This window comes from Crinia signifera, chromosome 1 (genome assembly GCF_055691185.1).
Source record: "Crinia signifera chromosome 1, ASM5569118v1, whole genome shotgun sequence".
NCBI lineage: Eukaryota > Metazoa > Chordata > Amphibia > Anura > Myobatrachidae > Crinia > Crinia signifera.
In genome coordinates this window covers 19321935-19348363 of record NC_139217.1, presented here as the reverse complement: position 1 = coordinate 19348363, position 26429 = coordinate 19321935, and the positions used below count along the sequence as shown (strand labels likewise).

At 48.3% G+C, this 26429-nt stretch overlaps 1 protein-coding gene across 1 annotated transcript; it reads right to left on the bottom strand.

The window, feature by feature from the left end:
- Positions 1–1387: 1387 nt before the first annotated feature.
- On the bottom strand, positions 1388–25032 carry LOC146015999 (vomeronasal type-2 receptor 26-like). The gene is made up of 3 exons (XM_083151736.1): positions 24985–25032; positions 24711–24834; positions 1388–2499 (listed from the first exon to the last, which is right to left on the bottom strand). The coding sequence occupies exons 1-3, from the start codon at positions 25030–25032 to the stop codon at positions 1607–1609; spliced, it is 1065 nt and encodes a 354-aa protein (XP_083007862.1). The 3' UTR covers positions 1388–1606.
- Between the last annotated feature and the right edge of the window lie 1397 nt (positions 25033–26429).

Below are 26429 nucleotides of genomic sequence, written 5' to 3'. Positions count from 1 at the left end.
ATATATTTCATAACAGACTATATTTTGAATAATGTTGTGTGCGTGTGGGGGGGGCACCAATATTCATCTTGCCTCCGGGCAACTGGGACAAACTTACGCCACTGACTGTATATGTTTAGAGGAGTGAGTGGCAGTGCTCGGGGCTGTGGAGAAGGCACTGGCGGCTCTTCATACTGCCAGTGCCGCTGCCTGTGTCATAGTCAGACAAGCGCAGGCTGCGGAAGCCAACAGAAGGAGTCCACATCAGCATTGTAGAAGAGTGGAGAGTGCCTATCCAGTGCGGTGCCTCATTGATTTGCAGGACTTAATGAGTGGTAGCACCGGCCCTGTGTCCACACATGGTGAGATGTGCTCCATGCATTTTGTACTAGATTCCATTGCATCTAAATGCATGTACTAAGCTACAACAGCGGGCATTTTGTACTAGATGCAATGTGACCTAGTTCAAAAAGTATGAGCTGCACATACTTTTTGTGCTGTATGATGTGTATGTGTATGATAGCGCATTGCAAGCCCAAAACGCACAGTGTATGGCACACACGTTCACCTACTGGAAGTTGTGGGGCCCACTCCAGGACTAATTGGAAGAAGTATCCATTCAAAGCCTAAGATTGAACATTAGTTGTGTGAATCTGATAGACAAGAAAACCAAGTAGAATGATTCGGCTTCTGGCTGTGAGTGATCATAAGTAGTCATTAAAACAAACCATTTGAGTGTCTATGTACTAAGCCTTGGAGATAGATCAAGCGGATAGTGATAAAGTATCATCCAGCCACTTCCTTACTGTCATGTTAAACCCCAGCCTGTAACATGACAGTTGGGAGCGTATTGGCTGGTATTTTATCTCCACTTACATAATACAAGATTTAGTACATACAGATGGAGCCGGGCTTGTCTTTGCCGCCATCCTCCGCCAGCCACCATCGTATCTGCGAAAGGGGACGCGCGCATGAGAGGCACGCGCATCCCCTTCTGACGGCGCTTCCCCCGGGTCCCTGCCGGCTTGTCGGCAGTCACCCGAGGTCCCCACCACCTCCCCTCACCCCCCCCTCCTAACCCTGTCCATCTCCCTGAAGTGGAGACGGACAGGTTCCCATCGCCCCACCGCCCGGAAACTGAGACGCACGTGCGCGTGAGACGCACACGCGTCTCAGTCAGATGGAGCGCCGGGCTGCTAGCGGATCGCCAGCAGAGACAGTCTAGCAATTCGCCAGCAGGAGGGTGCCCGGCTCCATCTGTAGGCATCTTAATCAGTTGTTTCGCACAATTATCAGGCAGGTTATGGATATGTTCCGAGTGGACAAGGACTTGTCATAGATTTAAATCTATTTTGTGTCGTTTTTGTTATCGAACAGTCAATGATAAAATGATCCATACATTGTTTTATTAGAAATGTGCGTGGACATGGCAGTGCCTCTTGTGATGAACAAATGACTATATTTCCCTATTACTTGGTAGCTGGTATACCTTGGGATAGCACTTTATAATAGTCCCAGTTGCTTCTCTACTTGGTTACATAAACAGTTTGATAGTACATCGATACCATAGAATATATAGCAGGGTACCATGGTCCACTACTGTATATAGTATTTAACAAATTCTTTTCTAAAGTATAATTTTCTTAGAGTTTAATTCTGGTTTTAACATCAGTATACAGAGCTTTGGAAAAAATATACAGGCCAGAACACCAGCACACGAGGCCAGTATGGCGAAGATCTCCACAGCCACCACATCTTTCCCCTTGGTGCTCAGATAGGCCGGAACCATTGAAACCCATACACTGCAGAACACCAGCATGCTGAAGGTGATGTGCTTGGCCTCATTAAAGCTGTCCGGTAATGTCCTCACCATGAAAGCCAGAACAAAGCTCACAGCAACCAGGATCCCCATGTAACCCAACACAGAGTAAAACCCGATCATTGACCCCTCATTACACTGAATGATGATCATTCCCTGGTAGGAGTGGTGGTCATATTCTTGGTAGGGAGGAGAAACAGACAACCAAGTAGCACAAATGAGAACTTGGACGGAGGAGCACACAATGACCACATAGTTAGACACTTTGAGTGTGACCCACTTCCTCCAGGGACTTCCAGGTTTGGTGGCTTTGAAAGCAATGCAGACAGTGACAGTCTTGCCCAGTACAGAAGAGACAGCTGTGGAGAAGGAGATCCCAAATAAGGTATGTCTCAGCCTGCAGGTTATATCCACCGGTCGGCCGAGGAACAAGAACACACAGAGGAAGCTCAGCAAGATGGAGACCAGGAGAATGATGCTCACAGCCCGGTTATTGGCTTTCACAATTGGGGTGTCCCAGTAGTAAATAAAGTTCCCCAATATAAATAATGTTATGGCAGAGAAAGATAAAGCTGTGACTGCAGATATTAGCACCACAATGTCCTGTTTATAGGACAAAAAGTCATACGTTTTTGGAACACATCTCATTTTTCTCGTATCCGGCCACTCTTCATCAGGACACCTATGGCAGCCCTCACTGTCTAAATAAATATAGAAAACACAAATATTTGTGAGGTTAATAATTTAAAGAACTTAAATCAGTTACACACTGTCAGGTTAGCAAACTGACCGTAAGACTGTAATTATGATATTTTATTAGGTGTAGTAATTAATGTACTATTTTAGTCCGTCTGTACCCTCTTTATGTCTATATTCCCCCTATATGTGTGTGTAGTTCCAGATCATATATTATTAGGCTGTATAATCCTACCAGAAATGTATGTCTGTATTTCCCAGGACTTTATTCATGTAAGCCCCAAATGCGTATTACTTAAATATTGTAACTGTGTATGTGGAGACAAATGGTCCGGCTAGAAGCGACCAAATGCTTAGATTAGAATCTGTTCAGTTTGTGTATAGTTTTTGGTTCAGGGATCAAAGGACCTCTTTATAGGCTGTTTAGTAACAGAGACAGGTAGTGGCAGAGACATCCACTTCCCCCCCCAAATAACAAGAGGCTAAGGATGGATAACACCAGGGTCACTCTCCAGAGAAGAGATCTGTTTACATGAAGGTGTGAAATCCCTCACATACACCAGCTTCAAAGCCAGATGAAGGGAGTGAGTTAATCAGCCCCTGGACAGGTAATAGGAGACCCTGTTATATTCATACAACTGCACCCAGCATAGGAAGGGTTAAGAATTCCTGAGGGAGGGGGAGAGGGGTGCCTTTGGGATGTAAGTTGGTGTTTGCAGGAAGAGAGGAGAGAGAATTTGATGGACTGTCCTGGACTAAGAGGTTATGCTCTGTCTAGGTATCGTGTGGACTTATATGCTATCACTGCTGTGTGGATTAAGTGATAGTTTGTGCTTTGGACTGTGATGCTACAAGGACTTTGCTACCCGAACGTTTATATGCTACCATTTGAATCTTTTTCCTGTCTTCATCTACTTTTGTGTGCTGTGATAAAAATAAACCATATTTTGGTTTCATCTGCTCGGTGTCTGAGTGATTGAAGAATCCTGTATCTTCACATTTGGCGGCAGCGACAGTGGGATCATTCAGACACCAACCATCAAGCACAGAAAGCACAGAGAACAGAGGATCAGACCGTATGTAAGGAAACGGAAAATGCAATAAGGTGATGTTCAGCAAGTGAGCAGGTGTCATTCCTGTGGAAAGGGAAAATGTTTCCAAGGAAAGAAAATCGATGCCTCAAGACCCCTGCAGCAGAGGAGCTCAGGGACGGAGGTTCTTCAGTGTATCGGCAGGCTGGGAAGCCGAATCTGTTATTTATTGTCAGTAAAATGCAGTATATCTGGAAGTACTGGGAAGAAGCTCAGCAGATGGTCAGCGGGTGGAGAGTATCCAGCATACAGGACAAGTTGTGTTACCTGGGGGATGCATTCCTGCACTGTAAAGGTCAGGCCACCTCGTGGAATCTGCTGGGGGAGCCAGAGTTTGTAGAATTCACAGAGGAAGTGATTGCTACAGTTACCCAGATGCTACAAAGAGGACAATATTCTGAGGCTGAAGGACAAGTCCAGAATAAATTGATGCCCCAGATAGAACCAGAGGAAGGGTCTAGAAGGGGGCTACTGCAATCTGGGCAGACAACCGAGGGGTCTGCCACGGAATTAATTGTTACCGCAAGAGAAGGGTCGTTGTCAGGGGGGCCCCTAACTGCCCTTGAAGAAATGAGTATGGAGGAGCTGATAGCAGAATGTCAGCTGCGAGGTATACCCATCCAATCCTGCACTCGCGAGGAAATCCTTCAGCAGATCCTTCTCGATCAGGGAGATCCTACAAAAGCATTTACCGATTATCGGGCATGGATCCTTTATTTCGGTGCACAGCTGAGTGTGTGGGAACAATTGCAGTGTCTGGAGGAGTGCTTCGTGGTGGCAGAGGAAGAGGCGATTGATCGCGGGCTCCTGGATACCCCAGCATGGCAAGATCAGTGTCGCAGGGGGCGTGATGAAAGGCACCGTTTGCAACTGCTTCTCCCCCATCCTAGGGAGGAAGCTGCTCAGTGTTCTCTGCAGGGGGAGGTTATCCCCAACGTGAAGGAAGTGAGGCCTCTGAGCCAGGCACCCCGGGGGGAGCTGCACTACTGCTTCCCTTTTGCTGAGGTGGGAGATGCAGAATTATTAACCTGCTGCCAGAGGATCTATGAGGACTGCGTCCAGGAGGAGATCACCGTGGTTAGAGGAGTATCCAACAACATCCAGGCCACAAGCATACCAGTCGCAGATGACGTCGTGTTTCGGGCTGCCCAGCATACTCAGCTGGGGAAGGAGGCTATCGCGGAGAAGGAGGTGTGCGCAGAAGTAGCTGCAGGTGAGCATCTGGCTTTTAAGGGGACAGAGCTGACACAGCCTGTCCTGCAGCCACCAGCGGAATTGTTTGTGATGGAGGGTCCCTCCTCAGCCCTGGACATTGAGACCAAATGCTGGACTGAAATTTGCCATGCCCCTAGTTTGGGTTTGGGGGAGGAAGGACATGACGGGGTGGTGGAAGTGCCAGGGCCAGAGCCCCTATATTGGCCTGCTGTTTGGCCCCTGTTCCTTGGGCAAGAGGGGGAGGTGGAAAGTGGTCCCTGCCCCATTGTGCCCGAGGCAAAAGTATTAGTAGGTTACAATGTTGCAGAGGGGGGGTACCCAGAATCCGAAGAAGAGGAATCGCTACAGCCCTTGTTAGTTCCAATGTATGACTTAGACTGTAATCATGCCCTTGCTGGTTCTGCAAACCAGCCGCCTTTTACAAGATGGGTTTGGTATGATGTCACCCTGTGGGACTCAGGTGGTATATCCAAACCCCAGATTCTCGGCTCTGCATCCCGCTATTCCAGGGTGTTATTGGTTCCAGAACAACTTGGTACAGGAACTAAAATAGTAGGGGAAGGAATGTCAGGTTAGCAAACTGACCGTAAGACTGTAATTATGATATTTTATTAGGTGTAGTAATTAATGTACTATTTTAGTCCGTCTGTACCCTCTTTATGTCTATATTCCCCCTATATGTGTGTGTAGTTCCAGATCATATATTATTAGGCTGTATAATCCTACCAGAAATGTATGTCTGTATTTCCCAGGACTTTATTCATGTAAGCCCCAAATGCGTATTACTTAAATATTGTAACTGTGTATGTGGAGACAAATGGTCCGGCTAGAAGCGACCAAATGCTTAGATTAGAATCTGTTCAGTTTGTGTATAGTTTTTGGTTCAGGGATCAAAGGACCTCTTTATAGGCTGTTTAGTAACAGAGACAGGTAGTGGCAGAGACATCCACTTCCCCCCCCAAATAACAAGAGGCTAAGGATGGATAACACCAGGGTCACTCTCCAGAGAAGAGATCTGTTTACATGAAGGTGTGAAATCCCTCACATACACCAGCTTCAAAGCCAGATGAAGGGAGTGAGTTAATCAGCCCCTGGACAGGTAATAGGAGACCCTGTTATATTCATACAACTGCACCCAGCATAGGAAGGGTTAAGAATTCCTGAGGGAGGGGGAGAGGGGTGCCTTTGGGATGTAAGTTGGTGTTTGCAGGAAGAGAGGAGAGAGAATTTGATGGACTGTCCTGGACTAAGAGGTTATGCTCTGTCTAGGTATCGTGTGGACTTATATGCTATCACTGCTGTGTGGATTAAGTGATAGTTTGTGCTTTGGACTGTGATGCTACAAGGACTTTGCTACCCGAACGTTTATATGCTACCATTTGAATCTTTTTCCTGTCTTCATCTACTTTTGTGTGCTGTGATAAAAATAAACCATATTTTGGTTTCATCTGCTCGGTGTCTGAGTGATTGAAGAATCCTGTATCTTCACACACACCATCAACAATTTGTCTGCTGTGAGGAGAAAGGGGATTTGCCATCAGGTATTGGCTGTTTGGGGAAGAGGGATACTTTTTAGGCTGTGTGAAGGAAGAAACAGGCAATGGGGTCATATATACAGTTGTGTAGAACATTGCTGTGGGAGGCAGCTTACTGTGGCTTTACCACAATGGCCCTTATTCTGATTGATGCGTACTTTTCCGCATACTTTCGGATAGCGTCTTTACGGCGTCTGCGCATGCGTGGAGAACGCAACGCGCATGTGCCACGCATTGACTCCGTACCTGTTCGGCCAAATCCCGTACAAAACTGTGCACCGCAATCATTCTGGAAATATGGGCGTATTATGGGCGTCATGCGGAATGACACAGGGGCGTAGTTTAAAAGTGGGCAAAACTGGGAGGAAACATGGGCGGACACGGGGGAGTACACTTATGTTGGGGGGCGTGCATTCGGATAGCACTCCGAATGCACGCGAACAAAACCAATAGAAATGTGCGGTGTCCATAAGTCAAGTATTGCTTTGCGGAAACCACTCGGTCTTGCGGTAGGCGAACGGAACGCCTAATGACTACAAGCATTAACACCTGAACCCAATACAATCGACTCCTTTACTCATTACTCACTAATAGGACGCTTGTCAGTGCTTTAATTGAAACCATTGCACTTCAATTGCTGTAAGGGTTAATGTGTGCAATGCATGTGTTAGGCATGGTTGTAAGGATATATTGGCATATAATTGATTCCAATTCCAAATAAACATTTTTTTATGAGGATAGGTAATTGAATAAGTGGGTCATGTGATGTATTGCAGAATAGACATAATAGTGGGTAGTTTTGCGTAAATACACCGCTTCCGTGCGGCCCGACCGCTTGCCATCCGTTCGGATGCGGTATTCCCGTGCATACTCTGTAATACCGTGCAGAATCTGAGTGTTTCCCCCGCACACGCATGGTTTGTATGTCGTCCGTAAACACGCCCTGTTCTTAAAGAGTGAGTCCGTCTGAATGCGGAGGACACGTGGGCGTTTCTACGGACGATGGCCGCACGCGGCAGCACAGCGTGGCGTGCGGACCGCACCGTAAGAATTCGGGAATATCCGCACCGATCAGAATAAGGGCCAATGTGTTGTTGAAGAGTGCAACCACCCAAAGCGTCCATGTTCCCTGTTCACTCACTAGCAGGAACCACACTCCTGGTACCTCCACCATCTGCACGGCCAAAAACCACTTGATAGCAGAACTTCCCCATACTAACCACCTGGATTATGCATGTATCAGGACCATCACTCCCTGCTAACTGCTCCAAACAGTCAGGACTGTGAATGCATGGTGAATACAAACCAAAAGGACACATCTGAATGTGTTGGAGATATAGCATCAGGATTGTCGTGTCAGAGAGTTCTTGTGAACATGAGGGTGTCACTGATGATGATTCAGTGGTTAGTAGTTTGCAGTAAACATGGAGGATGGATGTAGGTAGCTCTTGCACCATAAGGTATAGTACAAATGCCTACAGGTCATGGATAAGTTCTTAGTGCTGTCAGAGGTTTAGTATGGCTGATGACATAGTGCCAACTGTGAATCTCACAGCAATGTAAGAATGGAATAAACTGTGTACTTGAATTGAACTTGGTACCTGAATCAGACCACTTTGCTAGGCTGTGTATGTTCGATGTGCAATGTCAGCCGCCCGCCATGATCAAGCACTGCCATGCCTCCATGTGCAGGGGACATCCCAGCATTCTATTGGTGTCCCCATAAGAGCAACAGGAGACAGACAGTGATCTACATGCATTACATCTGGGGGTAGGTTAATGTAATGATACTTCTGTGCGTATGGATAAGACCCTTAAAGTGAAACATACCGTAAGAGGTCTTCTTTACTATAATATCTGCTACGGTTACCATAGATACCATACATATTCAATGACCAGGACTTCAGATTACGCCAGGACTTATTGCTCCATATCTATAGCGGCTAATACCAAAAACCGGATATCACAGGAGTAAATAACCTGGAGTATAATGACTGGAGATAATTAGAGACAGACTAGACAAGGCAACATGATGATGATACAGAGAGACGTGGCAACATGATGATGATACAGAGAGACGTGGCAACATGATGATGATACAGAGAGACGTGGCAACATGATGATGATGCAGAGAGACGTGGCAACATGATGATGATACAGAGACATGGCAACATGATGATGATACAAAGAGACGTGGCAACATGATGATGATACAGAGAGACGTGGCAACATGATGATGATACAGAGAGACGTGGCAACATGATGATTATACAGAGAGACGTGGCAACATGATGATGATACAGAGAGACGTGGCAACATGATGATACAGAGAGACGGGGCAACATGATGAGGATACAGAGAGACGTGGCAACATGATGATGATACAGAGAAACGTGGCAACATGATGATGATACAGAGAGACGTGGCAACATGATGATGATACAGAGAGATGTAGCAACATGATGATCATACAGAGACATGGCAACATGATGATGATACAGAGAGACGGGGCAACATGATGATGATACAGAGAGACATGGCAACATGATGATGATACAGAGAGACGTGGCAACATGATGATGATACAGAGACGTGGCAACATGATGATACAGAGAGACGTGGCAACATGATGATGATACAGAGAGACGTGGCAACATGATGAGGATACAGAGAGACGTGGCAACATGATGATGATACAGAGAGACGTGGCAACATGATGATGATACAGAGAGACGTGGCAACATGATAATGATACAGAGAGACGTGGCAACATGATAATGATACAGAGAGACGTGGCAACATGATAATGATACAGAGAGATGTGGCAACATGATGATGATACAGAGAGACATGGCAACATGATGATGATACAGAGAGACGTGGCAACATGATGATGATACAGAGAGACGTGGCAACATGATGATGATACAGAGATACATGGCAACATGATGATGATACAAAGAGACGTGGCAACATGATGAGGATACAGAGAGACGTGGCAACATGATGATGATACAGAGACATGGCAAGTTGATGATGATACAGAGAGACGTGGCAACATGATGATGATACAGAGAGGCGTGGCAACATGATGATGATACAGAGAGACATGGCAACATGATGATGATACAGAGAGACGTGGCAACATGATGATGATACAGAGAGACGTGGCAACATGATAATGATACAGAGAGACGTGGCAACATGATGATGATACAGAGAGACGTGGCAACATGATAATGATACAGAGAGATGTGGCAACATGATGATGATACAGAGACATGGCAACATGATGATGATACAGAGAGACGTGGCAACATGATGATGATACAAAGAGACGTGGCAACATGATGATGATACAAAGAGACTTGGCAACATGAGGAGGATACAGAGAGACGTGGCAACATGATGATGATACAGAGAGACGTGGCAACATGATGATGATACAGAGAGACGTGGCAACATGATGATGATACAGAGAGACGTGGCAACCTGATGATGATACAGAGATACGTGGCAACATGATGATGATACAGAGAGACGTGGCAACATGATGATGATACAGAGAGACGTGGCAACATGATAATGATACAGAGACATGGCAACATGAGGATGATACAGAGAGACGTGGCAACATGATGATGATACAGAGAGACGTGGCAACATGATGATAATACAGAGAGACGTGGCAACATGATGATGATACAGAGACGTGGCAACATGATGATGATACAGAGAGACGTGGCAACATGATGATGATACAGAGAGACGTGGCAACATGATGATGATACAGAGAGACGTGGCAACATGATGATGATACAGAGAGACGTTGCAACATGATGATGATACAGAGAGACGTGGCAACATGATAATGATACAGAGAAGTGGCAACATGATGATGATACAGAGAGACGTGGCAACATGATGATGATACAGAGAGACGTGGCAACATGATGATGATACAGAGAGACGTGGCAACATGATGATGATACAGAGAGACGTGGCAACATGATGATGATACAGAGAGACGTTGCAACATGATGATGATACAGAGAGACGTGGCAACATGATAATGATACAGAGACGTGGCAACATGATGATGATACAGAGAGACGTGGCAACATGTATGATAATACAGAGAGATGTGGCAACATGATGATGATACAGAGAGACGTGGCAACATGATGATAATACAGAGAGACGTGGCAACATGATGATGATACAGAGAGACGTGGCAACATGATGATGATACAGAGACGTGGCAACATGATGATGATACAGAGAGACGTGGCAACATGATGATGATACAGAGAGACGTGGCAACATGATGATGATACAGAGAGACGTGGCAACATGATGATGATACAGAGAGACGTGGCAACATGATGATGATACAGAGAGACGTGGCAACATGATGATGATACAGAGACGTGGCAACATGATAATGATACAGAGAGATGTGGCAACATGATGATGATACAGAGACATGGCAACATGATGATGATACAGAGAGACGTGGCAACATGATGATGATACAGAGAGACGTGGCAACATGATGATAATACAGAGAGACGTGGCAACATGATGATGATACAGAGAGACATGGCAACATGATGATAATACAGAGAGACGTGGCAACATGATGATGATACAGAGAGACGTGGCAACATGATGATGATACAGAGAGACGTGGCAACATGATGATGATGATACAGAGAGACGTGGCAACATGATGATGATACAGAGACATGGCAACATGATGATGATACAGAGAGACGTGGCAACATGATGATGATACAGAGAGACGTGGCAACATGATGATAATACAGAGAGACGTGGCAACATGATGATACAGAGAGACATGGCAACATGATGATAATACAGAGAGACGTGGCAACATGATGATGATACAGAGAGACGTGGCAACATGATGATGATACAGAGAGACGTGGCAACATGATGATGATGATACAGAGAGACGTGGCAACATGATGATGATACAGAGAGACGTGGCTGATACAGAGAGACGTGGCAACATGATGATGATACAGAGACGTGGCAACATGATGATGATACAGAGACGTGGCAACATGATGATGATACAGAGACGTGGCAACATGATGATGATACAGAGAGACGTGGCAACATGATGATGATACAGAGAGACGTGGCAACATGATGATGATACAGAGAGACGTGGCAACATGATGATGATACAGAGACATGGCAACATGATAATGATACAGAGAGACGTGGCAACATGATGATGATACAGAGAGACGTGGCAACATGATGAGGATACAGAGAGACGTGGCAACATGATGATGATACAGAGAGACGTGGCAACATGATGATGATACAGAGAGACGTGGCAACATGATAATGATACAGAGAGACGTGGCAACATGATGATGATACAGAGAGACGTGGCAACATGATGATGATGATACAGAGACATGGCAACATGATAATGATACAGAGAGACGTGGCAACATGATGATGATACAGAGAGACGTGGCAACATGATGATGATACAGAGACGTGGCAACATGATGATTATACAGAGAGACGCGGCAACATGATGATGATACAGAGAGACGTGGCAACATGATGATGATACAGAGAGATGTGGCAACATGATGAGGATACAGAGAGACGTGGCAACATGATGATGATACAGAGAGACGTGGCAACATGATGATGATACAGAGAGACGTGGCAACATGATAATGATACAGAGAGACGTGGCAACATGATGATGATACAGAGAGACGTGGCAACATGATGATGATACAGAGACATGGCAACATGATAATGATACAGAGAGACGTGGCAACATGATGATGATACATTATTTTTATTGTCTGATGGGGTCCCAGAGCAAAATAGTTTGAGGACCCCAGGTCTATTACCATCTATTTTTCTGTCTGTTTGTGTGTATATTTGGCTCATTGTCAATATTGACCTTTTAAACAGATATTAATAAAAAGATACAACAGGGTGACACAGAGTTTGCCCCAAACGGTCAAGCAGCTACTCTATAACTCCCCCCTGTTAGTGGGGGAAAGAAAGCAGGAGAAAATGGGGTAAATAGAGAGCGCTTGATACAATCCACCACCTTGTAGGTTTTCCATAAGTTTGTACACGTATGAAGAAATGTACACAATTCTTAAACATAAAATTTGTGGTTTTTTTCTTAAAACGTTCTTAAAATTTCCAAATCTGTTGATTCAAGATGATCCACAGTCAGTCCAACCCTAAGGGTTGGAATTTACATGGGATATTTACCCTCATGGAGGTCCATGACCCCCATAGAGGGAGAGTAGAATAGGTGTTGAGCACAGCAAGCCCGCTGTATGCTCTTGCCCCCGTGTCGGGCTCCTGACAGCTGGGATTCCGATGTCAGAAAAACGATCATTGGAATCTGACTGTCAGTAAGCGATACCATACCCCAGTAAGCGATACCATACCCAGGAGCCAGCGGTGATGTAGAGCTCAATCAGTGTGTGCTTGCCATTGTGATGTCAGTCCCAACTGATAAGGCAACATAAATGGAGAACATGCTGCGCGATCTGTAGATATATTTGGGATACGGTCGTATTGTCGACACCACTTAGGTCGACAGTCCTTGGGTCGACGCCGTTGGGTCGAAAGGTGGGAAGGTCGACAAGTGTCCAGGTCAACATAGGTGAAGGTCGACATAGGACAAGGTCGACATGGGTTAGGTCAACATAGCGTTAGGTCGACATGGGTTAGGTCGACAGGTCGGAAGGTCGACATGTTTTTTTTTACTATTTTTTGAGCCGACATGTGCCGACAAGCAGTATTTCATGCCCTACCATCCACCAGGGCGTGGTGGGAGAATAAAATAGTGCAGCGAGGCACGTGCCCGAAGCATCGTGAGCATGCGAGGGGCTGCGGATGACTTCCAACTGTGTTCATGTCGACTGTGTCGACATTCTGGTAAAATAACTGTTAAAAAAACCATGTTGACCTTCTGACCTGTCGACCTAACGCTATGTCGGCCTAAACCCATGTTGACCATGTCCTATGTCGACCTAGACACCTGTCGACCTTCACCTATGTCGACCTAGACACCTGTCAACCTTCCCACCTTTCGACCCAGCGGTGTCGACGTAATTACTGTCGACCTGATTGTGGTCGATAAAACGATCCTCACCCGACTGAAGGTAATCAATTGCCTGGCTGCATTCATCAGCAACAGTCAACTAACTTTGACACGTCTCTCTGTATCATCATCATGTTGCCACGTCTCTCTGTATCATCATCATGTTGCCACGTCTCTGTATCACCATCATGTTGCCACGTCTCTCTGTATCATCATCATGTAGCCAATTCTCTCTGTATCATCATCATGTTGCCACGTCTCTCTGTATCATCATCATGTTGCCACGTCTCTCTGTATCATCATCATGTTGCCACGTCTCTGTATCACCATCATGTTGCCACGTCTCTCTGTATCATCATCATGTTGCCAATTCTCTCTGTATCATCATCATGTTGCCACGTCTCTCTGTATCATCATCATGTTGCCACGTCTCTCTGTATCATCATCATGTTGCCACGTCTCTCTGTATCATCATCATGTTGCCACGTCTCTCTGTATCATCATCATGTTGCCACGTCTCTCTGTATCATCATCATGTTGCCACGTCTCTCTGTATCATCATCATGTTGCCACGTCTCTCTGTATCATCATCATGTTGCCACGTCTCTCTGTATCATCATCATGTTGCCACGTCTCTGTATCATCATCATGTTGCCACGTCTCTCTGTATCATCATCATGTTGCCCCGTCTCTCTGTATCATCATCATCGACCCAACGGCGTCGACCCAAGGACTGTCGACCTAAGTGGTGTCGACAATACAACCGTATCCCAAATATATCTACAGATCGCGCAGCATGTTCTCCATTTATGTTGCCTTATCAGTTGGGACTGACATCACAATGGCAAGCACACACTGATTGAGCTCTACATCACCGCTGGCTCCTGGGTATGGTATCGCTTACTGACAGTCAGATTCCAATGATCGTTTTTCTGACATCGGAATCCCAGCTGTCAGGAGCCCGACACGGGGGCAAGAGCATACAGAGGGCTTGCTGTGCTCAACACCTATTCTACTCTCCCTCTATGAGGGTAAATATCCCATGTAAATTCCAACCCTTAGGGTTGGACTGACTGTGGATCATCTTGAATCAACAGATTTGGAAATTTTAAGAATTTTTTAAGAAAAAAACCACAAATTTTATGTTTAAGAATTGTGTACATCTCTTCATACGTGTACAAACTTATGGAAAACCTACAAGGTGGTGGATTGTATCAAGCGCTCTCTATTTACCCCATTTTCTCCTGGTTTCTATCCCCCACTAACAGGGGGGAGTTATAGAGTAGCTGCTTGACCGTTTGAGGCAAACTCGGTGTCACCCTGTTGTATCTTTTTATTAATATCTGTTTAAAAGGTCAATATTGACAATGAGCAAAATATACACACAAACAGACAGAAAAATAGATGGTAATAGACCTGGGGTCCTCAAACTATTTTGCTCTGGGACCCCATCAGACAATAAAAATAATGACAGGACCCCACCAAGTTATTGCAGAAGGTCATCACATCACACGTGTAGTCAGGAGACAGCACATACATGGCAGCATTGTGGAGGAACAACAGGATGGGAGGAGTCTAAAATACCATAACCCATCACATCACAGGTGTAGTCAGGAGACAGCACATACATGGCAGCATTGTGGAGGAACAACAGGATGGGAGGAGTCTAATATACCATAACCCATCACATCACAGGTGTAGTCAGCAGACAGCACATACATGGCAGCATTGTGGAGGAACAACAGGATGGGAGGAGTCTAAAATAACAGACAATTCAACAGATTCTTCAGACTCCTTGAATACTTGACTGAGAATAGAAAAGTCACCAGCCTGATGTTCAGCAACATGGAGTCGTGACCCCATACTGAGAAGGTCGGGACCCACTTTGGGTATAAAAATATACATATTTTTTTCTGAAAAGTATGTTTGAATTCTATAGGTTCCCTTATGGCTGAACTTGCATCTGAACCACATATCAGGGAAAGATGTTATATATACACATACTGTTAATTTCGGTGCTTCATATAGCATACATGATATACTGTAGGTATATACATTACATTTCTCACAGCAGACAGGTTTAAATTCTTCACAAATCACACTGCAGATTAGTGAGTTCTATAAACTTACCATCGGCAATCTTTATGCCATAACACTTTAATAATTTATCTAATCTTATCTAACTTAACACTACAAATAAAGAGACAGACACAAGTGCTGGCGTTTCAAATATGAATGTCAAATTTATTAATTGACAACTATTGATATTATTCTATAAAAGAGGGTGGCGGCCCTAAAGAACGGTCATAGAGAAAAAGGAGGGGTAAGATGACATCACACCATTCATACATCATTGGTGTTCAACTCTCCCACGCTACCCACTCGGGCAAGTGGTGCATCCCACCCCTGTCCAAGGGGCATGGGCTACAAGCGTATCATTGACGGGAGAGCGCACCCCACTATCCTCATATCACTTCCATTTGAACAAGGACCGTTCTTTACCGCCACAAGCCAAGCCCTAGGCTGCAGCACCGCCACCCTACCACGCTCAGCACTTCTACTAAACAACAACACTTCAACTAAAAACCTCTAAACAGATCGTCCAGGAATATGGCCATTCCCTCAGGACTCAGATGGACACCGTCCGGCCTATACAGGGAACCCCGCTTATAGACGATGGAGTCATGCCTGATGATGCCACCGCTATTCGCCAACAGGTATCGCTGCACCGCAGCATTGACCTTTCTCCGTGCGCTATCCAAGAGGGGCCCTGACCTAGCATTCCTCCAGACTCGCCTAGGAATCATTGAGGACCAAATCAGTCGGCAGCAAGGGAGCGCCTGGGCCACAATATGCAGGTCTCTGATGATAATTGACCGCAATTCTAAGGCAGTGCATTGGCCTAGATCATTTCCGCCCAGATGCAAAATTAGCACCTCAGGGACTCCAAAGTCCCGCACTGACCTTAACAACAAACCCTGCAGCGCTCCCCAAAGCATGCCTCGCACACCCAACCATCGCACCTTTTGAGCTTTCACCCGCATACTTTCATTCAAACTTCCACATGCTTTCGATGCCCAGTGGACAAAAGAGTGTCCCATCACCCACACCGTCTTGGCGTCTCTGCGACCTGTAAGATGTAAGCAGGTTAGGACACATGCCATCAACATCACACCGCTCTCAACAATTCAAACACACTGGAGATGGAAAAAGATAAAGGAACCGTAGCCGACCAGACCTTGAGGCACACTGTACAGAAAACCCCCGGAGTAAACTAAACAGGACGCCATGTCAAATTGGAAATAAGCCGAATTGTGCCCCCGGGGGAAAGTGGACCATCTCAAGACTCCCGCTAGAGTGAGACGAGTACTTATGCGTCCAGTCGGCTACGGTCGTGCAGATGGACAGATAGGCTAGGCCGAATGTATCTGCGGAACGCTGCCGAACGCCATCGACCCAGAGACTGTATCTCTGTGTCGGATTGACCCCCAGCAGCTGCAGATGTGGCCGTCCCGATCCGGAAGGAGTGTGTCCCGAACTCCCTCGGATCCAGGCCAAGCGATCCCAGGGCACGCTGCAAAACATGGCAGAACTGGTATTTGGTCAATGAAGAGCCGTCTGAATGCATTAACCATGCCCCGGGGCGGTCAGGTCACAACAGAGCGTAGGCGCTTGCCATTGCCACTGGGCAAATCCTTTCCACCGGGCACGGCTGCAATGACAGCCATTGACCTCTCCCAGCCTGATCTGTCTTGGAAGGTCGTACCCGGCACCAAACCAAATCGCCCTGTATCAACACATCCTCTAACAACAGAGGGGAAGGTCGATGCCTCGATGGGGCTACCAGCTCGCCGACCCTGAAAGCTCCGTGGAACGCCATGGCATATGCCATGCGAAACAGTTGGACCTCATATTCAGAGTGACATACATCCCGAACCTCCCACAATAAAGGAGGCAGCAGGGACACGTCAATGGGCCTTCTGCTATCCGGAGCCACAGGGGAAGCGCGCAGCCAGCCCTTCAGGGCCCTAGACACAAGAAAAGACAGACCGGGGTCCGATCTCCCATACAGCGATGAGAAGAACGACACACTGGCCAACAGCCGTCTCACGGCCGACACAGACTGCCCTCCGGAGTACAAACTCCACACAAACGCCAGCATGGCGTCGCCAGGGGCCTTACCTTGTTGTGATGTGGACATTCTGAATTGTTCCCATTCCAGCCAGCCAGCTTGGTAACAACGCAGCGTCCTGGGAGCAATAGCCCGCATGGCTAGTTCCTCCATGCCGGCCTGATGACCTGCCAAACATAAGGAGGACATGGCTCACCAATCAAATCAGCCCCCGGAGCTAGGGACCAAAACCTAGCCCAGTCACGCCTGGACAGGGCGTCGGCAACCGAGTTGTCCACCCCGGGGACGTGCCTGGCAACAAAATGCAAGTTAATCTGCAAACATATTAACACAAGGTGCGACAGCAAACGCACTACCGGCAGGTTATCACACCAGAAAGTGATGCAAGCATTGCGCTGCCGGTCACCCCACAGTTCTAAGGCCACCACAATAGGGAACAGCTCAAGCAGTAGCATGTTCCTAGTGAGCCCTTCCACCGCCCATTCCTCCGGCCAGGTCGCGGCACACCAAGAGCCATGCAGGAACGCGCCGAAGCCAATTCCCCCTGCAGCATCGGTGTAAAGCTGTAAGTCCTCGATGTTCCGCGACGGGCTAGGCCACAGCAACACACCATTGAAGTCGCAGAGGAAGACCTCCCAAACTCTAAGATCCCGTTTGAGTTCTGCGTTCAGGCGGACGAAGAATTGGGGCCTATTTGGATCTGCCATGGCTAGTTCCAGTTTTCGACAGAAAACCCTTCCCATGGGGATAACCCAGCAAGCGAAGTGAAACAGGAACAGTAGGGACTGTAGCTGGCGCACCCGGAGCTTGCCGGAGGCCAGGGACTGGGAGATCGCCCCCTGCAGCCGTGCAAGCTTATCAGAAGGCAACCTGCAGCACCCGGCCTGTGTGTCAATCTCAATGCCCAAGAAAGAAAGGCACTCAGTCGGCCCTTCTGTCTTGTCCGCCGCGACTGGGACTCCGAAATGGGAAAACAGCTGTTGCATTGTGGTCAGGAGAGCCAGGGGAATCGACCGGGCCGACGCACAAGAAGTCGTCCAAATAATGGGCGACCACCGTCTCGCCCGTACACTCCATGACGCACCAATGCAGGAAGCTGCTAAAGCACTCGAAATAGGCGCATGACACGGAACAGCCCATGGACAAGCAACGGTCTACATAATAACCCGAAGGCAGCTTAAACCCCATGAACCTGAAGGAGTCCGGATGCAGAGGCAACAGCCGAAATGCCGACTTGACGTCTACCTTGCCTAGTAGAGCCCGCCTCCCGAAGCCGCGCACAATCGCCAATGCCTCCTCAAAGGACTGGTACCGTACGTGACACAACTCCGCAGGAATTGCATCATTCACGGACAATCCAGGTGGATGGGACAGGTGCTGTATCAAACGAAACTTGCCCGGCTCTTTTTTGGGCACCACCCCCACAGGTGACAGTACCAAATCCTGCACTGGAGGTTCAGGAAATGGGCCCACCATCCTGCCCAAAGTCACCTCCTTCTCGACCTTGTCCAGGACCACCTGGGGCATGTCAATTGCAGATTTTAGGTTTCTCGGAGACCCGGACGCCACCTCCCCATGAATGGGGAGGAGGAATCCTTGCGAGAAACCTGCGGCCAAAAATTTTGCCTCCTACCTGAGGGGATAACGCCCCAGCCATATAGCCAAGCGGTCACCCCTCACCGGAGAAGGAGCCTTACTGAGGAGGGGCAGGGGCCGGGGTGGCTCTGGCATTTTGCCTGGGAGCTCCTCCCGCCTGTTTGCCGCGCGGGCATTCCTTGACCGAGTGCCCTCCCCAGCATTTTGAGCACTGATGGCGAAACTTACAGTGGGAACCCGCTGCGCATCCCGCCCCATTGAAGACAAAACATCTGCCTGCTGACTGCCCCCCTCCAGTGCCCCCGTGAAAGGACAAGGGGGCCCTGCGTGGAGCTGCTGCGGGTGTCAGGGATGCCGAAGCCGAGGCGGTGGAGGTCGAAACCGACAGTTTCTTGCCCATCCACACCTCAACATCCTTAGCCCCAAGGGCCATGATCTCGTAACCCGACTGCTTCCGTCGGAATTGCTCATCATAGGCCCGCCAGACGTTCTCACCGTCGTCCATGTACATGGCATGCATCATATGGATGTATCTAATCACATTCATATGTTCCTGGGGTCTGGTTTCCAAGTAACATGCAGCAAACATAAACAGCCCCACCTGCCATCTCTGATACGTGCAGTACGCAGCCTCTCCAATCCCCCCTTTACGCTTTGCTGCGCGATAATCTTTTTCATCTTGAGCAGTCATGGTAAAGAAGCTGACGTATCTTCCCTCTCTTATCCTATCCCTTACGCTGCGCCGGAGGCCTCTCAGCACTGCTGTATTCTCGCAGTGGACCACCTGCCCTCTAGGAAACAATGGGGAGCCCGAGTCACCACTAGAGGACTGGGAGCGCCTACGGTGTCTCCCAGAGCATCTGCGCCTGTGTCTGGACCTACGTCCCCCCTCCTCCCCGGAGGTACGGGAATACCGACGCCTACGCTTCTTACGTGCACTGGAGGACCCACCTGAAACAGCTCCTGCTGCGGCCGCGCCTGCTGTCCCGGAAGGACCGGCTACCTCCGCCGGCCCGGCAATGGCCCCCTCCGACTGGTGATGCGACGGCATCTGTAAGACTGCGTCCCTTGAGGGGTTGGAACCCGCCCTCGTGAATGGCGTGCCCAGAGCTGCCAGCACATGAGCAGCAGGATCCCGGTTAGAAAGAGCAGAAGGGAGGATGGCAGGAGACTGACCCCCAGACCCTGACCCCGAGCCGTGTAGAGATTGCTGACCCTCCAGCGGCATCAGCATCACCACCAACTGCCGGACCACCGCCATGTCCACCTCTGGGGCAGACGCTTGTGCAATGCCAGGCAGCACCGGCCCTGGAGCCATGGGTGTAGCCACCTGTGCCGCCGGGGACGGCCTAATGCGCTGTGGCAGCAGGCGCGTTCTATTGAGCCACCTCCTCCTTGCTCTCCGTAGAGGAGTCATGGGGGACCCCGCAGAGGGGTGACTAGGAGCGGGAACAGTAGGCAGGGAGCTAACGGCCGGGGGAGAGGAGTCCCCATGCTGGTGCATGGGACCTGCTGCTCGTGTCCGGCGGCCATCCTGGATGGACGCGGACGTACCAGGACCGCCTCCCCTCTGTGCCCCCACTGCAGCGGTCGCCTGGGACCGTGTGCGCCTGCCGCGTTGCCCTCTACCTCTACCAGGGGTGCCTCCGCTACCCCGGGCGGGAGCGCTAACTGCTCTAACAGCTTGCGGCCTAACGCCGTGGATGACCGCGTCATCAGCCGATGACGCGGTCCGAGCACCCTGCTGTTGTGGTCCCGCTCTCGCCGCCGCTCTGCCTCCCCGCCCGGCCTGCGTGACGCTGGCCGTTGGAGGATCAGAGGGGGGCCGGGACGTGCGAATCGGGCGGGTGGGTGGATAACTCTCCGCGGGCGCTGCATGGTTAGGCCGGGCAGCAGCAGGCACTAAATGATCTGTGACCAAGCCCCAAGGAGCAGCAGTAAGAAAAGAGAGAGAGAGAGACAGAAAGGAAATGAGAGAGATATAGATTAGACAGAAGAAGAATAAATAGCAATAAAGGGGTTTTTATTTGCAGGAGAGTGTCAGCAACCAACCTGCTCCTTGGAAAACCGGGCCAGAGAGCAGATCACCTGACTCTCTGGCTATTCCTACTACAGGAAACTCCTCCCTAGCTCCCTAATTGGCTATTGCTGCAGCATCATAGCCCTAACAAAAACCACAACCAAAAGTGCAGGCATCTCAGACTCCTTCGGTAGTTTATGTCACCTCCAGCTTAATCAGCCATCGGTTTTCTTTCTATTCATTTAAAGGGTAACAAACTTTCCCATTAGCTACCAGTCAAGGCAATTCAAGATATTTTTATATTGTTGCCTTATCTATCAATATTTCTTTAAACACAATCATATGATTGAGAAGGAAATTACACTCTTGTGCTTTCCTTGTTAGGGTGGTTATGAGCCCACGTTATCCTAGGACATTGCGAGGGGACATCCTACAATTCGGGGATGAGAGAAAGTGCTAAAGTAAGGTGCTGGGGTAGGATAATTATTCAGTCAAATTGCTAATAGGTAAGAGAAGTGCTGACAGCAGGGCCGGCTCTACCATTAGGCAGGGGGGGGGGGGGGGCACCACCAAGTCTATTAAGGATGTCTATGAGGATCCTTGTTGTACTTAATGCAGGTGACAGTAAGTACCCCCATACTTTCCCTTGAGGCATATTTCCCTAGTTTGCTGCCCCCTCCTCCTTGTACTATATTGTAGGTGGCAAAGGGGGCCTCCAGGGAAAGCAGGGGACTTGCCCACCTCCCCACACATTTTTTTGGGAGCCTCCCTGCCACTCCAGAATGTTTGTCAAGTATGCCTTAAGGGGTTGGAAAGTGGGTATTGGTGGCAATATGGGAGAGAGGAGGGGGGGGGGGGTGCAGTAAGTTGAAGTTTTGCCTAGGGTGCTGTGAAGCCTTACACCGACCCTGGTAATTAGTGTATTATATGTCTTTTAGATGTTCATGTCTATTATCATTTATTTAAGATACCAGTCCATGCCTATCTTGTATATGATTTCTTTCATTGATTTCACTACTACTCATTTTATATAAATTGCAATAAAGCTGTAATTATCCCGGTCCTTTAAATGAATGTGCCAGGGTGGCTTTTGCAATAGATCTGTGTCAGGGACGTGCAGTCAGGGGAGGCAGGGGAGGCAGTGCTTCCCCAGTCATTTTGCTTTAAAATAATACAAAGAATATACCTATGACACATATTCTGTGTCAGAAGTATTTTCTTTATATTATTTTACTAGTTTGAACTATTTAACCTAGTTTGGGAGGCACAATAAGCGTGCCTCCCAAACAGAACTGCAAGGGGATGAAGCGGGGGGCAGGGCTCTGGGCGGGGCTAAGCAGTGGGCTAAAAAAGCCCATTAAAAATAACATCAAAAGCGGCACTTCTAGATGTGCCTAATTGACAGGGGCTGCTGTGATTGGACAGCTGATCCAGCTGCTGTCCAATCACAGCAGCCCCTGTCATTTAAGGTTCTGACAGTGCCTCGTTTGCTCCCCCCTCCCCTGTGACCTGTGCCCCGGCTCCCTTCCTGTATGCCTGGTCCCCTGCCGGTGAGTAAATATTTTTTCTGGCGGGCGGGGATGAAGGGGGAGGCGGCGGATAGTTGCGGACAGGTGCAGGAGGGTCAGCGGTTGGGGACGGAGTTGTTAGCAGGTTACGGGTGCGCTGGCTGCTGCTGGAGTGTCGGTGGCAGCCAGGTGTGTGGGGGGGTGTATATACGGCCGCTAATACGAATTATTTCTAGCAGTCTGCACGGATCAGTCAGATCCGTGCAGGCTGCAATGTGTAAAAAAAAATAGAAAAATAAATAAATTAAAAAAAAAAAAACGGCGTGGGGTCCCCCCCACAGCCGAAACCAGCACCAGGCTGACAGAGCCTGGAGCCGGTAATTAAAAATCAGGGAACCCGACAAATAGGGGTTCCCCGATTTTTAACAACCAGCCCCAGGCTCCTGCTCTGGGGCTGGTTCCCAAAATACGGGGGACAAAATGACTAGGGGTCCCCCGTATTTTAAGAACCAGCCCCAGGCAAAACCAGCCAGCAGGGTAATGCCACAGCCGGGGGGAGACTTTTTATACAAGTCCCCCCGGCCAAAGCATTCATCCCTACCGACCAGTCAGCCTGGCCAGGGGCCCTGGGGGAGTGGGGACCCCCCCAAAAAAGGGGTCCCCCCCTCCAGGACTTACCTGACCAGGCTGAAGCCTGGTGCTGTCCTCGATGCCCCTGGGCGGTGGGCATCGAGCTGATGGTATGGTGTAAAAAATAGAATAAAAACCATTGTCTTTTACTGGTGAACTATGAGTCCCAGCAAGCCTCCCCCGCAAGCTGGGACTTGGAGAACCACAAGTCCCAGCCTGCGGGGCATTAAAGGGCCCGCTGGGTCTTGTAGTTCCACAGTAAAAGAAAGAGTTAAATAAACACACTGACACACGTGAAAAATAAAAGTTTAATACATACATAACACATACATACTGATACTTACCTTTCTTGATCCCGTAGGTAGCCCTGGTCGTCCATGTCGGCTGTCTGCGTCGTCCTCCAGGTCCATGTCGACGGTCCGTGTCGTCCTCCAGGTCCATGGCGGTGTCCGGGTCCGAAGAAATCCATGTTGGAGCTGTGGAAGGAAATCCTACTCACCTGGTCCTGCGCTGAAGAAGTCTTCTCTTGATCCGACGTAATCCAGGTAATCTTCAAGCTGTCGCCGGTCCCCGCTGTCTCCGCTGTCTCTGCATCGCGCTGAGGAGAGATGCTGAGAAGTTTCATATTCGGCGCCTCTCCTCAGACTGAATTCTATTGGCCGCCTAGCAGGCCAATCAGGAGCCGAGAAGTTGGCTGCTTAGTAAATCAGGAACCACCATTCTTTTGAATGGTGATTCCTGTCATATTCTATCGATGGTGTACACATTCGTATTTGTAAATACAAATACGAATGTCCCATCAATATGAATACAAATATTTATATTTTTGGCTTAGTAAATGCCAAAATACAAATACACTCCAAAAATTCGTATTTTCCTAGGAAAATACGATTTTTTCCTACGAATCCATATTAGTAAATTTCCCCCTTAATCTCTACACGACTAAAGAAATGGAACCCCTACATTAATATACTAGAACATTCTCAGTACACCCAATTTATGCATTTTCTTTAAAATAGTTACACACAGTGTATTTACCACTGTCCGTAATGTTCTCACCTGTCATATCTCACCTTCCCCCTCTCTCCCGCCCTCCCTTGTCTTGTGATGATTAAACTGTATATGTGCATGGTCCCAAGCAGGGGCGGATTGGCCCGCCGGGAAACCTGGCCATTTTTCGATGGGCCGGTCCGGATTTGGCCGCTGTTCCCCCTGGCTGGGCCACCGCTGTTCCCCCTGGCTGGACTGCCGCTTTCCCCCTGGCTGGGCACAACTCCTGGCTGCCCACAGTAAATATGATGTCGCTCTTTGGCGACGTCACCACGTCCCCAGGGACAGTCACTGAGCGGCTTATCTCTACCTGTTACATTGGACATTTCGCCGTCAGGACACAGAAAACAATCATAGCAGCAGACATCAATATCTCCAACAGCAGCTTTCCTGTATCCAGGAGGACATCTGTCATTGCACCGAGATGTGGGGACCTGGCACAGGGAGGAGAATGAAACTAATTGACTAAAATGACTTTTATAATACTATATTGTAGAATCATTGAATTTGTCTGTTGGTAAGAGCCTGTGGCTCAAATACAGTAGTCTGCCCTTTACATTTATAGCAGACAACCTCAAACCTACTTGGTCCTTCACCATTTGCAAGGATATCCCAAAGTATATCCCAAACATGTTTCCATTGCTTTATTGTCTTTATCCCATCTGCAGCAAAGTAGTCCTCCCCTGGCGGCTGCCTTTACCCAATTGCAGTCAGGATACGGCCCCAGGTCCCAGGTCACAGCTGTGGCAGGTGTAAATGAAGCCCTGGTGCGGGCCCTCCCTTCCAGGGTATCCGGACTGATCATAGATTGACTCATAATAGACAGTATATATGGTCGCAGAAAACAAAGCATATAACTCAAAACGGCGTCCGGGAAGGAGAAGTGGTTGCAATAAACAGTAGAGTGCAGGGGTGGTTATACAATGCAATGTTATACTTCCATCCTTCCATTCCAAATAGATAGAACTTCTCTGATGGGTGGGATACTCCAATATATGAAAACAGAGGAAGGCTTATGATAGTGAAGCCAGTTTTAATACATATAAAAATAGAATACAATATACACAATATCAAAAAATTTAAAAGCTCCGGACAGCGGATGCAAGGGGACAATTACCAGCAAGTGTATCAGGACTAGTTTTTAATCAGTTCATGCATATGATAGTGTCTATAGTCACCAGTCCGGTGCCCGGGTAACAGGTCTGGGAATAACTGTAGACAGGCAGGGCTGAAACTAGGGTTTCTGGTGCCCAGGGCAAGACATTCATTTAGTGCCCCCCCCCCCCCCCCCCCACAAACAAAAAATAAATAAAAATATATATATATTTGGTTTTGCACAGAAAGAAAAACATCAATTGTTCCACTTGCATCAAAAAAAACAGGGACAGGGACAGTGCGCGCCGAAGGCACGCACAAAAAATTTAGGGCATGTTTTTTTTTTTGGGGGGGGGGAAGTGGTGTGGTCACATAGTAGCACACACCGTAATGCCCAGTACACATTATAGCACACACCGTAATGCCCAGTACACATTACAGCACACACCGTTATGCCCAGTACACATTATAGCACACACCGTTATGCCCAGAATACATTACACCACAAACCGAAATGCCTAGTACACATTCTAGCACACACCGTTATGCCCCCCAGTACACATTATAAACAATGTTTAATTGCTGCTGCCACTGGATAGAACACTGTCCCCGAATGATACAAAGTAGTTTGTGGGGGAGATAGAGAGGGGGGGGAGGGGGGGGGAGAGGAGGGGGGGGAGGGGGGGGGGAGAGGGGGGGGGGGAGAGAGGGGGGGGAGAGAGAGGGAGGGAGAAAGAGAGAGGGGGGGAGAGAGAGGGGGGGTTGAGATCATAGAGGCTAAACTTCTAATGTAAAAGGAACAGGATTCCTTACTTGCGAATGGCAGCAAGGTTTAGTACTGTGCTGCACAGGAAAGCAGAGATCCTCCTTTCTTCTCCTCCAAGTAGGAGGCTTGCTGCACGCTGACAGGGACATGCTGGCCAGAATCCCGCCT

Excerpts from the sequence above, each read along its gene's own strand:
- LOC146015999 (XM_083151736.1), bottom strand. The coding sequence starts at position 25,032 with ATGTTTGGGATATACTTTGGGATATCCTTGCAAATGGTGAAGGACCAA. Across the intron at positions 24,835-24,984 it reads TGCAAATGGTGAAGGACCAA|GTCCCCACATCTCGGTGCAA; the intron begins GTAGGTTTGAGG and ends TCCCTGTGCCAG. Across the intron at positions 2,500-24,710 it reads CGAAATGTCCAATGTAACAG|ACAGTGAGGGCTGCCATAGG; the intron begins GTAGAGATAAGC and ends ATATTTATTTAG.